Below are 12,344 nucleotides of genomic sequence, written 5' to 3'. Positions count from 1 at the left end.
AAAAAAAAAAAAAAAGCATCTATAACATAAATTAAAAAAGAAGAAGAAGACTGAAACATAAATTTGATAGCTGGTTATTGGTCTTTCAGGGCTGTATGTGCTTATATTGTTTTTGGTATGGGGAATTTTGGAATCTGGGATGATTCAAAATGATGGAAAGATGAAATACAAAGTATATCCTGGTGAAACCAAACCAATTGACACCCTTATGTAAGCATATGAGGTTCCATTTTGATGGTCTTAATTGGATGTTATCTCGCTCAAATGGCTTATATGTGTGCCTGAATTGTGTCCATGATTTATTGGACTTTTAAAGGTGGATGTTTGGTGAACTTGTCCCAACTACCCATTTGCTGAAATTTCCCTAATGGAGATGTGTTAAGCCACTAATTTCCAGATTAAGTATCCCGAGTGCCATTTCTATTCCCTTCACATGTCATGGTCTTGATCCCATGCTCTTTTGCCTGTTAGGGTCCACACACCAAATATTTGTCATCGTTAGCAAGATTTTTCTGACATTGATAAATTACTGCATTATAAGTGTCAGGTTGTAACTCTTTTTCACCCTATGTGCTCCTCATGGTTCAGTGCCTTTGCTGCATTCTGTCTAGCACATTGGCAACTGTTGATAATTCTTTTGTTGGTAGTGCTTAGTGCTTCTAATTATCTCTTTCTTCACAATAAGAAGATTTTAAATAACTGATTTGGTGAAAAAATACTTCAGTGCATTTAGTATTTCCTCACTTGACCCTTTTATGACCCATGTCCTCTACAATTGTCATGGTCTTGATCTGTTCTTATTTGCACATACGGGTTCATGCACTAAATGTTTGTCAGCATTAGCAAGAACTCGTTGACAGAGATAAGTTGCTGCGTTTATATGCAACACATGTTTCAGTGCCTTTGCCTTATTCTGTTTGGTTCCTGTGTAAATGAGCTGATTATTGCTTGCTGAACAAATACTTGGAGCATTTTAATTTTACTCTTTTGACCCTTCATGCCTGTTTCTTATATCAACCATTTTTACTGCATTAAGACTTCACAACTTTACTTCATTATAAACCATCGAGTTTTCTCACATATTGGAGTTACTACTGATGCCAAAAGTATGTGGAGTTGACAATCACTGTGAAATATTTTGTAGGGTATTGTCTTAAAAGTTACATTGCATCCATACTTTCAAATGCTTCTATTCTTGCTGATCATTCCTGTTCACTGATCAGGCTTCCAGTTCACTGGGACAAGACCATCATTGTGGTGATGAATGAAGTTCGCGTTTGCAGTCCGTATCTCCCTGAAAATGTAATTGGCGGAACCCCTGCTGCCAATGAGCGGGTGAAGAAAGTGGTAATTCATATTGATACTAGAGTGATGTGGAGTTTTTGTTTTTGATTGTCCTTTCATTTTTAAATCTATCTCAGGTTTCAGTTGGAGGTTTTGGCTTATTGTTTTTGCAGCTAGAATTTGAAAGGAAGAGGTTGCAAGCTCGTGGTCCAAGCCAGTGATAGTTATCCTTTCCATTGTGTAGCTGCTGGGTGAGTGCTGCCATATGCTAGGTACCATATGCTAATACCCATTTACTGCAATCATTGGTGCACTGAGGTATGTCCCATGGTTACTGGCCATGTAGCTTGGAAACAAGTTCTGTTGGAGGAGGGGAAGACATCAGAGTGACTTTTAGTCACATACTTATCTTTGTATTTTATACTGGCCAAGTTAATGTGAAAGTGAACATTTGAAGGTTGTTGAATTTTGGAGCCCTTTTCTGTTGGAGGTTGTTTTACTTCCTCTAGCCAGAATTTTTATTTCCCCAGTGGTTTGTTGTTGACTTGCCAATGGGTCTACATGTGGCCATTCTAGAACAGGGTATGGATGAAAAGTTTACTGTTTTGCACCTTAAATAGGTTCAGAAGGAGTGATGTTGTGTGATCGTTTGTGTTGCAGAGTTAAACAACCTAGTAGTTCACTAAAGTTGAAAACTTAAGCTCTACAATGAGATCTTTCGAAAGGCTTCTAAAATGTGATTTGACCAACAACACACCCTTGTGTATGTACTGATAAACTGAGTAATGGTAATCATCCAAATCTAACCCCTGGTTTAACCATTATTGCCTCATTGATATAGGTTGTAGCTGCCAAATTTGAACCTTATAAACTTGGTTTTTCATACCAGAAGGATATTCATCTCCTTTACTTTCTTGGTTGGTTGTGAATGGAACTCTGATGGGCAAAATTATATATATATATATATATATATTTTTTTTTCCGGGTAGAAAAAATTACAAAAATTCAGAGTTCTTGGTTCTGGACTTTTCTAGGCAAGTGAATGACTTGGTGATGCAGTTGGACGTTGGGTTTAAAATATCTTTTGATTTGATTCCTTCTTTGCTTTCATTTTTTGAGTTAGAATTTAGTTCTTATTTGAGTGAGATTTTATTTCTATTTTAGATTAGATGCAATATTTGTTTCAGTTTCAAATAGGAAAGTAGGTTTACTTCCAGTTTTTAAATAGAGTTATTATATCCAACAGAGAGCTTTGAATTGAATGAATTTGAAAGAGTATTTTGGGTGAAACCATGGCTGCCGTGAATGCTTCCCCCCTCCATGCCTCTCTCTGAAATCCCTCTTCTTTTCCCTTTCTTATCTTCTTCTTCTTTCTAATCCTTTTACCTATTTCCCTGCTAAATATTTCTCTCACCTGGGAATATTCTGTTCTGGGCGATACTACCAGGTTCAGGACAAGGTTTCACTGAATCTTCAGCCAGAGTCGATTAGCCTAGAAACCTTGGTCGTAGGTTCCTTTTCCTTTGGAGAAATAACCCGCAAAGTCCCAGTTCCAAAGCCCTCCTCCAACCTGAGATCGAATTCCAGCTTCAGGCCTGAACTGAAGGTTACTGCCAGAATCAGTTGCAGGTTCACGACAGGTCTGATTTGGGAACTGTTGAGGCTTGTCAAAGCTGGGTCTACAATCATCTTGCTTCTGTGATTCATTACCTGAAGCCTCAGGTCGAGACCAGCCCTGGAGATCGAGATTTGTTGTCCAAAGTGCTCCTTGGTCTACCGCCTTGGTCTGGAGTTCTATCAGGAAGAAGGAGATAAGTTCTACTGGTGTTTTAATTAGAAATAATTGCTAACATTATACTTAAACCCCTGCTTTCTAAACCTGTGTTCTAATATTCCCCTTATCTTTTGTAATTCCAGAATACCCCTCCTCTTCTAATATCCTATCTCAGTTGTCCCTGTCACTTGTTATGCTATCAGTAACACACTTGATTGTTACTGAAATTGCAAGAATGCCACTCAACCATTAAATTGAGATATTTTGTCATTATTGTGGTCCTTGAGCAGTTGATCTGATTCCAGCTTTTGGAACCCGGATCCGCTTCACTTGGCTGATCTTTTATGGCTAAGAAAGGGATTGTGAGACATATGGTGTTCTGGGCTATGCTATCTACTGTCAGATTGTTTTTGAGATGTGACGGTATTTCTGGTTTCATTTCTCTATTGGGCAGAGGGGTTTGGCCTTTCCCAGCTTTTGATATACTTATCTTTGGCAATTTCTGATAATGATATTTACATAAAGAAAGAGTTTTAGAAAATGTGTCTAATCCTGCATAATTCAACTTTTCGCTGTCCTTGTTACTTCTAGAATGGTTTGAAATGCAGACTTGGCATTAATTATTGACTGATCTGTCATGGAGTGAACACAAAGCTGGTATCTGTCTAAAATGGGTTGTTTGTTAATTCCCTAGTGTTGATTGGAAGTAATAAGTCAACGAAACCCTGTCCAAATCTTGTGGGATCATTCAAGCGCATCGTAATCGAATCATTAGGTCCTTGGAATTCGATGGAATCACTTGAATTTGATGGTGGACTTATTTCATTAAAGATGCCACAGAAAATTCTTGCAAAGTAATAAAGGGAAGCAATGGAAGGGGGAAGAAAGTGAAGAAATTTTAATTTCATGGCAACTTGCTTTTACTAAACTACTGGGCACTTAATTAAGACAGTTGACTTACTGAGAATATTTTTATTTTTATTTCTAAAATACTATTACACTTGTAGCTCTTTGTCTCCTAAGCTTAGCATTGATTCAAAACATATCTTGCTATAGTAGGGGTTTCTGAAAGTAGCCATCATTAAACAGATGTGTTTGGTAATATTTGATTGGCCATATTATTTATTTTATATATATATATATATATATAATTTTTAAACATTTGATGGGTTACATCAAACTTGGGGCTGTGCTGATTTTGTGCTGGTGATATATATTATTACAATGGGTTCAAAGTAGGCTGAATTGCTGAATGCTTAGGCTGCATCATCTTCTTTTTCTTGAGAAAATTATCCTCGTGTTCCTATAGTGACAGTGCTGGAATGAATGGCTATAATTTATTCCTGCACTTTCCCTTATTTGTTCCTTGCTTGGTTGTTGATGTTGTCTCCACTCAAAGTTGTGAATTTTATTTAGGCTTTGATGTGATCTCAAAATGTTTGTTCGTGTCTAGACTGATATGTTTGCCTCCTGCAATAAACCTGGATTCGTCATTCATCCTAACGTACCCATGTCAAACATGACACGACATGGGGTTGGGTATGAATATGTTCCTTGTCCTCCAAATCTGGATTCTGGACAGAATTTAGTTGTTTTGATAAGGTATATAACACTTACTTGCAGATGCACACAATATAGACTATGTACTTGCATCATTACAAGGCCATGTCGCCATGACCTGTTAACTAACCATATTGTAGGTTTGTTAAAGATATTATTACATTTGGAGTCCTTGATGTCATTGTGCATACTAATACTTTCCTGTGTTGCTTAAGTAATTTTGTTTTGGATGCAAATGAATGCATCTAGATTGTTAATTCGATTGCTTACTTGAATATTGTGTACCATATGTATAAATTTTACTTGGAATTGTATGTGCTGTTTACATTCCTGACTAGTAGGCCATCTGTGTTAGGCAAGTTCTCATGTCCTACTATTTATCAGTAAAATGAATCTGACTACTACAGGCATTACCACACCCAACACCCACTCGAAACCACAAGGCATGTAACATTGGCAACTACTAACCAACTTCCATCTAAATTCCAGAACTCCTTAGCAATAAGTTAGATCTTTCTTAAATCTAATGGTCTTAAGGAAAGATTGGATGGCTGTCTTGATTCTACAACTCCTCCACAAAAATTTGCTTTTTACAATTGATCAACTTATTCTTGATGGAATAGATTGGAATTATCTAACCTACAAGCTTTTCATCATACATCAGAGATTTATTTCAATCAAACAAAACTCACATTCTAATGATAAGAATGACCAATCAATCTTTCCCTCCAATTTGTGTGTGCTATGCAGGGTTATCGGCACTTACTAAACCACAAATTACTAAACGGAGTAGTAGCCATAGACCACAGGGGTAAGTGATGCAGAGACTTCAGAGTAGAATATTTTGTTTCCCAAAGAAGGTTGCTTCCTCAAGACCACTCCTTTTATAATAACCAAGTGCAGAGAAACCCTGGAGAAAGTACTTGGGAGATAAAAAAACAATTAGGGGTGAGCCAAGAATGATCAGTGAACCACTTTGATACATGTTAAGATGGATTTTCTTAGTTGGAAACCTGGGAAGACCTTAAATTTTGTTTTTTGGTCTAACTCTTGATCCTCATGGAAATTTACTGAGGTTCATGGACACATTTTAGTTACTATGGGAACTTTACAGATGTTATTGAAATGTTAGCAATCTTGGACAGATCTTTGTAAAATGATGCTGTAAATAGATGCTTTGGGAATCAAGATAGAAGAGAAAATTGGTTTTTTTATTAGTACAAGTGATATCATTAGAAGTGGGATCTGCATCTATTACCAAAGAATTCATATTCTGATCACTGGCTTGATTTTAAATTTTTGAATCCTAGACTTCTCTTAATATGGGAAGTTAGAGAGGAGCTGTCTCGCTTTTTCCAGATCATGATTCAGACCTCTTGCTTGCTGGACTTCTGCAAGGTCCAAGATCTTGGCCATGAAAAACTCGATCCTTTATCCTCCAGTATATCACATGGCAGATTCTTGATCCATAGATTCTAAATGAACTACTTACAGAATCCAGCTATTTATTATTATTATTATTATTATTATTATTATTATTATTATTATTATTATTTTATTAACAAATGCGCACATGTGTAATGCTTGGACACATTTATTAGTATTTTAATATAGGAATCACACGTAAACGTCAATTCCTATTTGAATAATATTTTTTGAATCAATTTAATTATAAAATATGAAGACTAAATTTTACAATTTCTAAAATTTCTTTTTTTCTTATTTCCACTAAGAAGCTTAGCTTTGTTTGACTTAAGATTATTAGTAAACACTCTGAAGGAGTTCTCTTTTTTTCTTTTTTAATTTCGATGGAGACTTCTACGAATATCCCATCCCATTTAACACATGGGATTATTTGAAAATTGTGAAATAAAAAGATTTCGGAGTTTTCTTTTATTTATTTATTTATTTATTTTCAATAGAGACTTCTACGAATATCCCATTCTACTTACACATGGGATTTGAAAATTGTGTAATAAAAAATTAGAACATGCGTTTAAGTGGGAACGGTGATCGATAAATTTCATAAAACTAATTTGTTCCTTCTTTGTAGTGCCAACATGCCTATGGATTTTCATAAGCCATGGTGAAGCAAGAATTCCTTCACCGATGGTGATCACTGCCCTTGGGAGGATTTCCAGAAATAATGGAGGGCATTTCAAGCTTTCAACAAATACGGAGTTAATTTTGATAGTAGATTTGTGGGTGAACCTTTCACCGTGTATGAAGGAAAATGCTCAACACCTATCTAGCTCCACTACATGTAACATATAGGGTAAAGTGGTCAACACCCAACACCTATCCCTTTTGCTTTTATAGGTGTTGAACATTGTCTATACTTGTCTATACATGGGATTAGATTAAACCTTGTCATGAGTGTGTGTAGGAATAGGTGGTCATTGGCATTACTAGCACCTAGTAAGCTAGCCATTGGCCAGTAATGCTTAGTAGGATAATAAAAAAATAATAAAAAAAGAAAGATAATCTCTTTAATAAAATGCTTTTAAAATGATGAAAAATAGTGGATTATTTATTATTCAAAACAATTTTACATAAGATGCTCTCTTGGTGGGCTCTGTTGCTTACATAATACTAAGGATGTGAATTCGAAACCGAAATTGTTTATCGAAATTGAATTGAGTCGTTTACATCAAAACCGCAAAACCGTTTAGTAAATGGTTCGGTTTTGGTTTCAAGTTTAAGGCTGATTGGTAACTGGGTCAGGTCGATTTTAATCTTTTAACCCGTTGGTTACAAATTGAATTGACACCATGAAATTGAACCATTTAAACTGTCAAGACTGATCTATTTAACTCGTATAATGATTAAATATTTGGTTGTTTTAACAAAACATAATGGTTTAATTTAGGGAAGAATGAAGGACCATAAAGGTTGTCCAACAGTCTATTCAATAATATACATTCATGTTATGTAGTTATGTAGTTAAATCCTTGTTCAGTGCTTTATTTGATTTGATACAATATTGAAGCATTTATCAACAAAAGTAAATTTTAGTAAGCATGTGAATAAACTAGCAAACCTATTATTGCTAACCGTTTAGAAACCGTGAAACCGACATCATTTAAAAACTGTGGAATCGAAACCGTTTACTAAATGGTTGCGGTTTCAGAAAGCGCAACCGCTTAGTAAATGGTGCGGTTTTGGTTTCAGCCAATTAAATGTGAACTGATTCAAATTGTATCGTATACATTGAAATCGAACAGATTAACACCGAATTTTGTTCCACTATGCATAGAATCACCTGGTTATATATATATATATATATATGAGCATACAAGGTCTATCCCTTTTATATTCAAATATACCTTTCTTCACCCTTTTAATGACTAAAAGTAAAACAAATATTGGATGTTCACGTGTACCATCGTACATGCAGTGGTTCAAAACTCTTACTATCTCGATATAAGACTGCTTTGGTCGCGGTTGGATTGGCAGTAGGTTAGTAACTTGGAGGTTGGCACAATCTTCGTTATACGTACGGTTGGATACCACGTGTGCATGTGATGTATACAAAATTGGCGGCATGGACCGCTTGGCTCCATTTGACGATCACTGCCTGTGGGGTCTTCCAGTTAGCTAACGCACGTAGTAACTTTTCTGCAAGGGGCTATTGTAAGATGCCTAGAGGTGCGAAGGGAGACTGTACACCCCTTGTATCAATCCTTGGATTCGAATCTTTATCTCAGAAAAATTACTAAATTACTTAAAAATTGATTTTAGTTTTTCAAATGGACCCAGGTCCTCTCTAGTGCCCTAGTGCGTCCAGTGGGCATTAGATGGCACGCACCCTTGGCTATAGCAAGTGCTAGCTATGGGGGTGATGGAAGCATTGCCAAACATTTTGTAAGAGGGTAGTGGTGGGAGGAGAGAGAACGAGAGAGGGAAGTTGGCTGGTTGGCTGGGGGGGGGGGGGGGCGGTAAGAATATCAAAACACTAAGTAGTTGAGGGAGGGGCACTGATTTGGATGGATCGGGATCCTCTCCCGAGCATTGATTGCCCAAGTCTTGTCCATAGTTATCTGGGCGATTGACATATGTTCAAGCGTTGATTCAATGACTGTGCTTCTATGATCAGAATAAAGGTACCACACTGAAAACTGTTGGATCAACATTTAGACGCATGTTGATTGCCTAGGTAACTATGGATAGATTTCGGGAAACAACAATTGCCTAGCTCAGTTGGTGAGCTATGATTGCAAAAAACCCATACTCACTAGGAGGTCTTAAGTTCGAGCCTCCTGGCTCTTACCTACTTTCCTCCCTACCTACCAAAAAAAAAAAAAAAAAAAAAAAAACACACACACACACACAAGAGAGGAGACGGATCGGATTTGGATAGTTTTGATATTGAAATACCCTCTATGATTAACCCACGGAGAATCCAATGAGGCAGTACCACTAAAAAATAAGAACCATTTAATATTTAGTCTCATGGCTCCAGGACTTGTATTATTCCAGTCTCCTCCTTAAGTACCAGTAACTTTAGTAAAGGATTTCAGTGTGGGTATCTTCAAGGGTGTGGACTTCTTCTTCCACCCATAACCCCATTGGATTGGAACCCCACGGACATACATTACTATCTGATGCTCTTTGTCTCTCCATGGTTTTCAGTTTTTGTTTCTATCTTCCTCTGCTACTCTTTTGGCAATTCATTCCTCTGCTGCTGTCTGCAATTCGTTTTCCATTCTTAAAACTATGAAACAGGTTTAGTTTCTTTTGAGAGGATACAGTATCTGGTTCATTCCCTTGTAGTTACTATGGATAATCCCAACAATTACTCTGTACTAGACATCAATGGCGATGGTCAATCAGTGTTTCCCGAGAAACCCAAAAGTAAGAACACCAAGCAGTTTGCATGGGTTCTTCTCCTACGAGCTCACAGAGCTGTTTCATGTTTTTCCTGGTTAGGGACAAGTTTCTTCGCAATCCTTGCGGCAGCGAGGAAACGAATTGTCTTCTCGAGAAGAAAAGAAGAACCCAAAAACAGGGGAAGATTGTTGAGGATTGTAAAATTACTTCTTCTTGTTTCAATGTCAGCTCTCGTCTTAGATGTCATTGCCCATCTCAAAGGCTGGAATTTAGGCCTAATCCAACCTTTTGAGATTCGGAGTAGTTTGCATTGGTCTTATCTGGCTTGGCTATCATTCCGAGCCGATTTTATTGCTCCAATGGCTACAACAATCTCGAAATCCTGTATCGTTCTATTTTTGGTTCAATCTCTCGATCGGATACTGCTCTGTTTTGGGTGGTTCTGGATTAAATATAAGAATTTGAAGCCCATGGTAGAAGAAAATGCATATGACCCAGAGGACTCTAGTGGATTCCCTATGGTTATTGTTCAAATTCCAATGTGCAATGAGAGAGAGGTAACATTCTCTTTAACCAATTTTTCTTGTTTCAGATACTATTAGCTTTGGGTGTTGGAAACAACACAGATTTATAACTTTTTTCTCCCTTTCTGAGACTAGTTAGTGTTACAATCAAGTTCTCATTTTTCAGTGTTTTCTGTTTATCTAATTTGGTAAATTGCATTGCATTCTATACAGGTATATGCACATTCAATCTCTGCTGCATGCCAGTTGGATTGGCCAAGTGATCGGCTCCTAATTCAGGTCCTAGATGACTCAGATGAAGAAACTACAGAGCTTCTAATCAGAGAAGAAGTCTCTGCATGGAAGCAGAAAGGGGTGAACATAATCTACAGACACCGACTCATCAGAACAGGTTACAAAGCAGGCAATCTAAAGTCAGCCATGGCATGTGATTACATCAAAGACTATGAGTTCGTTGCAATATTTGATGCTGATTTCCAACCCAATCCAGATTTTCTTAAATTAACAATCCCACACTTCAAGGTTCTAATCCTTAAAAACTCAAGAACAGTATATTTTGTAAAACTAATAATTTCTGCTCTAGATAATCTCCTCATTAATGATATAGTGATTGACATTACAGGACAATCCTGAGTTGGGTCTTGTTCAAGCCCGGTGGTCTTTTGTGAACAAAGATGAGAATTTGCTAACAAGGCTCCAGAACATAAATCTAAGCTTCCACTTTGAGGTAGAGCAGCAAGTAAATGGCATTTTCCTCAACTTCTTTGGGTTCAATGGAACTGCAGGTGTGTGGAGAATAAAGGCACTTGAGGATTCAGGAGGTTGGCTTGAGAGAACCACTGTTGAGGATATGGATATTGCGGTTCGGGCTCACTTGAATGGATGGAAGTTCATCTTCCTCAATGATGTTAGGGCGCTCTGTGAATTACCAGAGTCTTATGAAGCTTACAAGAAACAACAGCATCGTTGGCATTCGGGTCCAATGCAGCTCTTTAGATTATGTCTTCCCAGTATCATCACCTCCAAGGTTTTTCTCAGTTACCACTACTTCAATTACCTATCCATAAAGGCTATAAGATTTATCTTCACTAAGTTTAATTTTGGTGCAGATATCAATTTGGAAGAAGGCTAACTTGATTTTCCTCTTCTTCCTACTGAGGAAACTGATTCTTCCATTCTACTCCTTCACACTGTTCTGCATTATCCTTCCATTAACAATGTTTATACCAGAGGTTGAATTACCTACATGGGTGATCTGTTACTTGCCCATATTGATGTCCCTTCTGAACATCCTACCTGCCCCAAAATCATTTCCTTTCTTGGTTCCATACCTACTGTTTGAGAACACAATGTCCGTGACAAAATTCAATGCAATGGTGTCAGGGCTATTTCAGATGGGGAGTGCTTATGAATGGGATGTGACAAAGAAGACAGGGAGATCATCTGAATCAGATTTATTAGGGATGGCTGAGGTGGCATTGAAGTCTTCTAATCAACAGAAGCTCCATGACAGAAGAGTATCTGAATCTGATCTAGCAGTGTCAATTAAATTACATAAACATGAAAAGATCCCATTAAGAAACAAGAAGAATAAACTCTACAGAAAGGAGCTTGTGCTTGCATTTCTTCTACTCACTGCATCTGCAAGAAGCCTATTATCAGCTCATGGTTTGCATTTCTATTTCTTGTTGTTTCAAGGTCTGTCATTTCTTGTTGTTGGCTTGGACCTGATTGGAGAACAGATGCATTGAGATGAGAGTGACGATTCTCCCATTTGGAGCCATTAATTTTCTTTAATAAACTACTAATCATTTCTCAAAAGAGTTGGTATTGAATTTCGTAAACAGTTAGCAACATCTCTTTTATATGGATACTGATTGTCACTACACGTGGAGAGACAACATAGGGAGGATAATAAAGGGATTTGGGCTATGATACTTATGTTAGAGGGTCAAACCCAAAATCTGAAGGCATTAAGTCGAGAGTATACAAAGGCACAAGGACCTAGGTACCTAACCATACCGATGTGGCACATTACTTATCCCTATATCACGCAACATCTGATCAAATTTGTTTATTGTTGTTCCCAAAAAACTGAAGAGGAACTCATTTTGATATCAGTAGTTAAATTGCTGCGTTAGCATGCTTTGGCATGGTAGCGCAGTAGGCACCTCCCTACCCAAAAGCAGCCTTGCTCTATTAAACCTTTTGAGCCTCCTCTTGTTTGGATGAATCAGCTGGGGACTCTGCAATTGCAACTCGGTAAACAAGGTGCCCTCCAGATGCTACCTTTTTTTTTTTTTTTTGGTAGTACTCCAGATGCTACCTTTGCCACCTGCATGCCTGCACAAGCTTCCATACCCATTCATACA

The 12,344-nt window shown here is 37.4% G+C and overlaps 2 protein-coding genes across 2 annotated transcripts in view; both read left to right on the top strand.

Moving 5' to 3' along the window:
• LOC122075530 (protein LSM12 homolog) overlaps positions 1–1,750 on the top strand; it is a 3,103-nt gene extending 1,353 nt beyond the window's left edge. The window contains exons 4-5 of the mRNA XM_042640591.1: positions 1,224–1,347; positions 1,458–1,750. Coding sequence (XP_042496525.1) covers positions 1,224–1,347; positions 1,458–1,505 — 172 coding nt within the window. The 3' untranslated portion in view covers positions 1,506–1,750. The remainder of the gene's footprint in view (positions 1–1,223; positions 1,348–1,457) is intronic.
• Positions 1,751–9,110: 7,360 nt separating this feature from the next.
• Positions 9,111–11,793, top strand: LOC122077171 (xyloglucan glycosyltransferase 4). The gene is made up of 4 exons (XM_042643012.1): positions 9,111–10,005; positions 10,186–10,494; positions 10,595–10,999; positions 11,082–11,793. Exons 1-4 carry the CDS (start codon positions 9,397–9,399, stop codon positions 11,721–11,723), a joined length of 1,965 nt encoding a protein of 654 aa, XP_042498946.1. The 5' UTR covers positions 9,111–9,396; the 3' UTR covers positions 11,724–11,793.
• Positions 11,794–12,344: the final 551 nt, after the last annotated feature.

This window comes from Macadamia integrifolia, chromosome 4, assembly GCF_013358625.1.
Source record: "Macadamia integrifolia cultivar HAES 741 chromosome 4, SCU_Mint_v3, whole genome shotgun sequence".
NCBI lineage: Eukaryota > Viridiplantae > Streptophyta > Magnoliopsida > Proteales > Proteaceae > Macadamia > Macadamia integrifolia.
The sequence above is the reverse complement of the archived record's forward strand: the minus strand, read 5'-3'. Positions and strand labels throughout refer to the sequence as shown.

What these genes read in the sequence shown, in the direction of transcription:
- LOC122077171 (XM_042643012.1), top strand. Translation starts at nt 9,397, where the DNA reads ATGGATAATCCCAACAATTACTCTGTACTAGACATCAATGGCGATGGT. An exon ending in CAATGTGCAATGAGAGAGAG is followed by an intron (nt 10,006 to 10,185) that starts GTAACATTCTCT and finishes CATTCTATACAG; the next exon opens with GTATATGCACATTCAATCTC. An exon ending in CCAGTATCATCACCTCCAAG is followed by an intron (nt 11,000 to 11,081) that starts GTTTTTCTCAGT and finishes ATTTTGGTGCAG; the next exon opens with ATATCAATTTGGAAGAAGGC.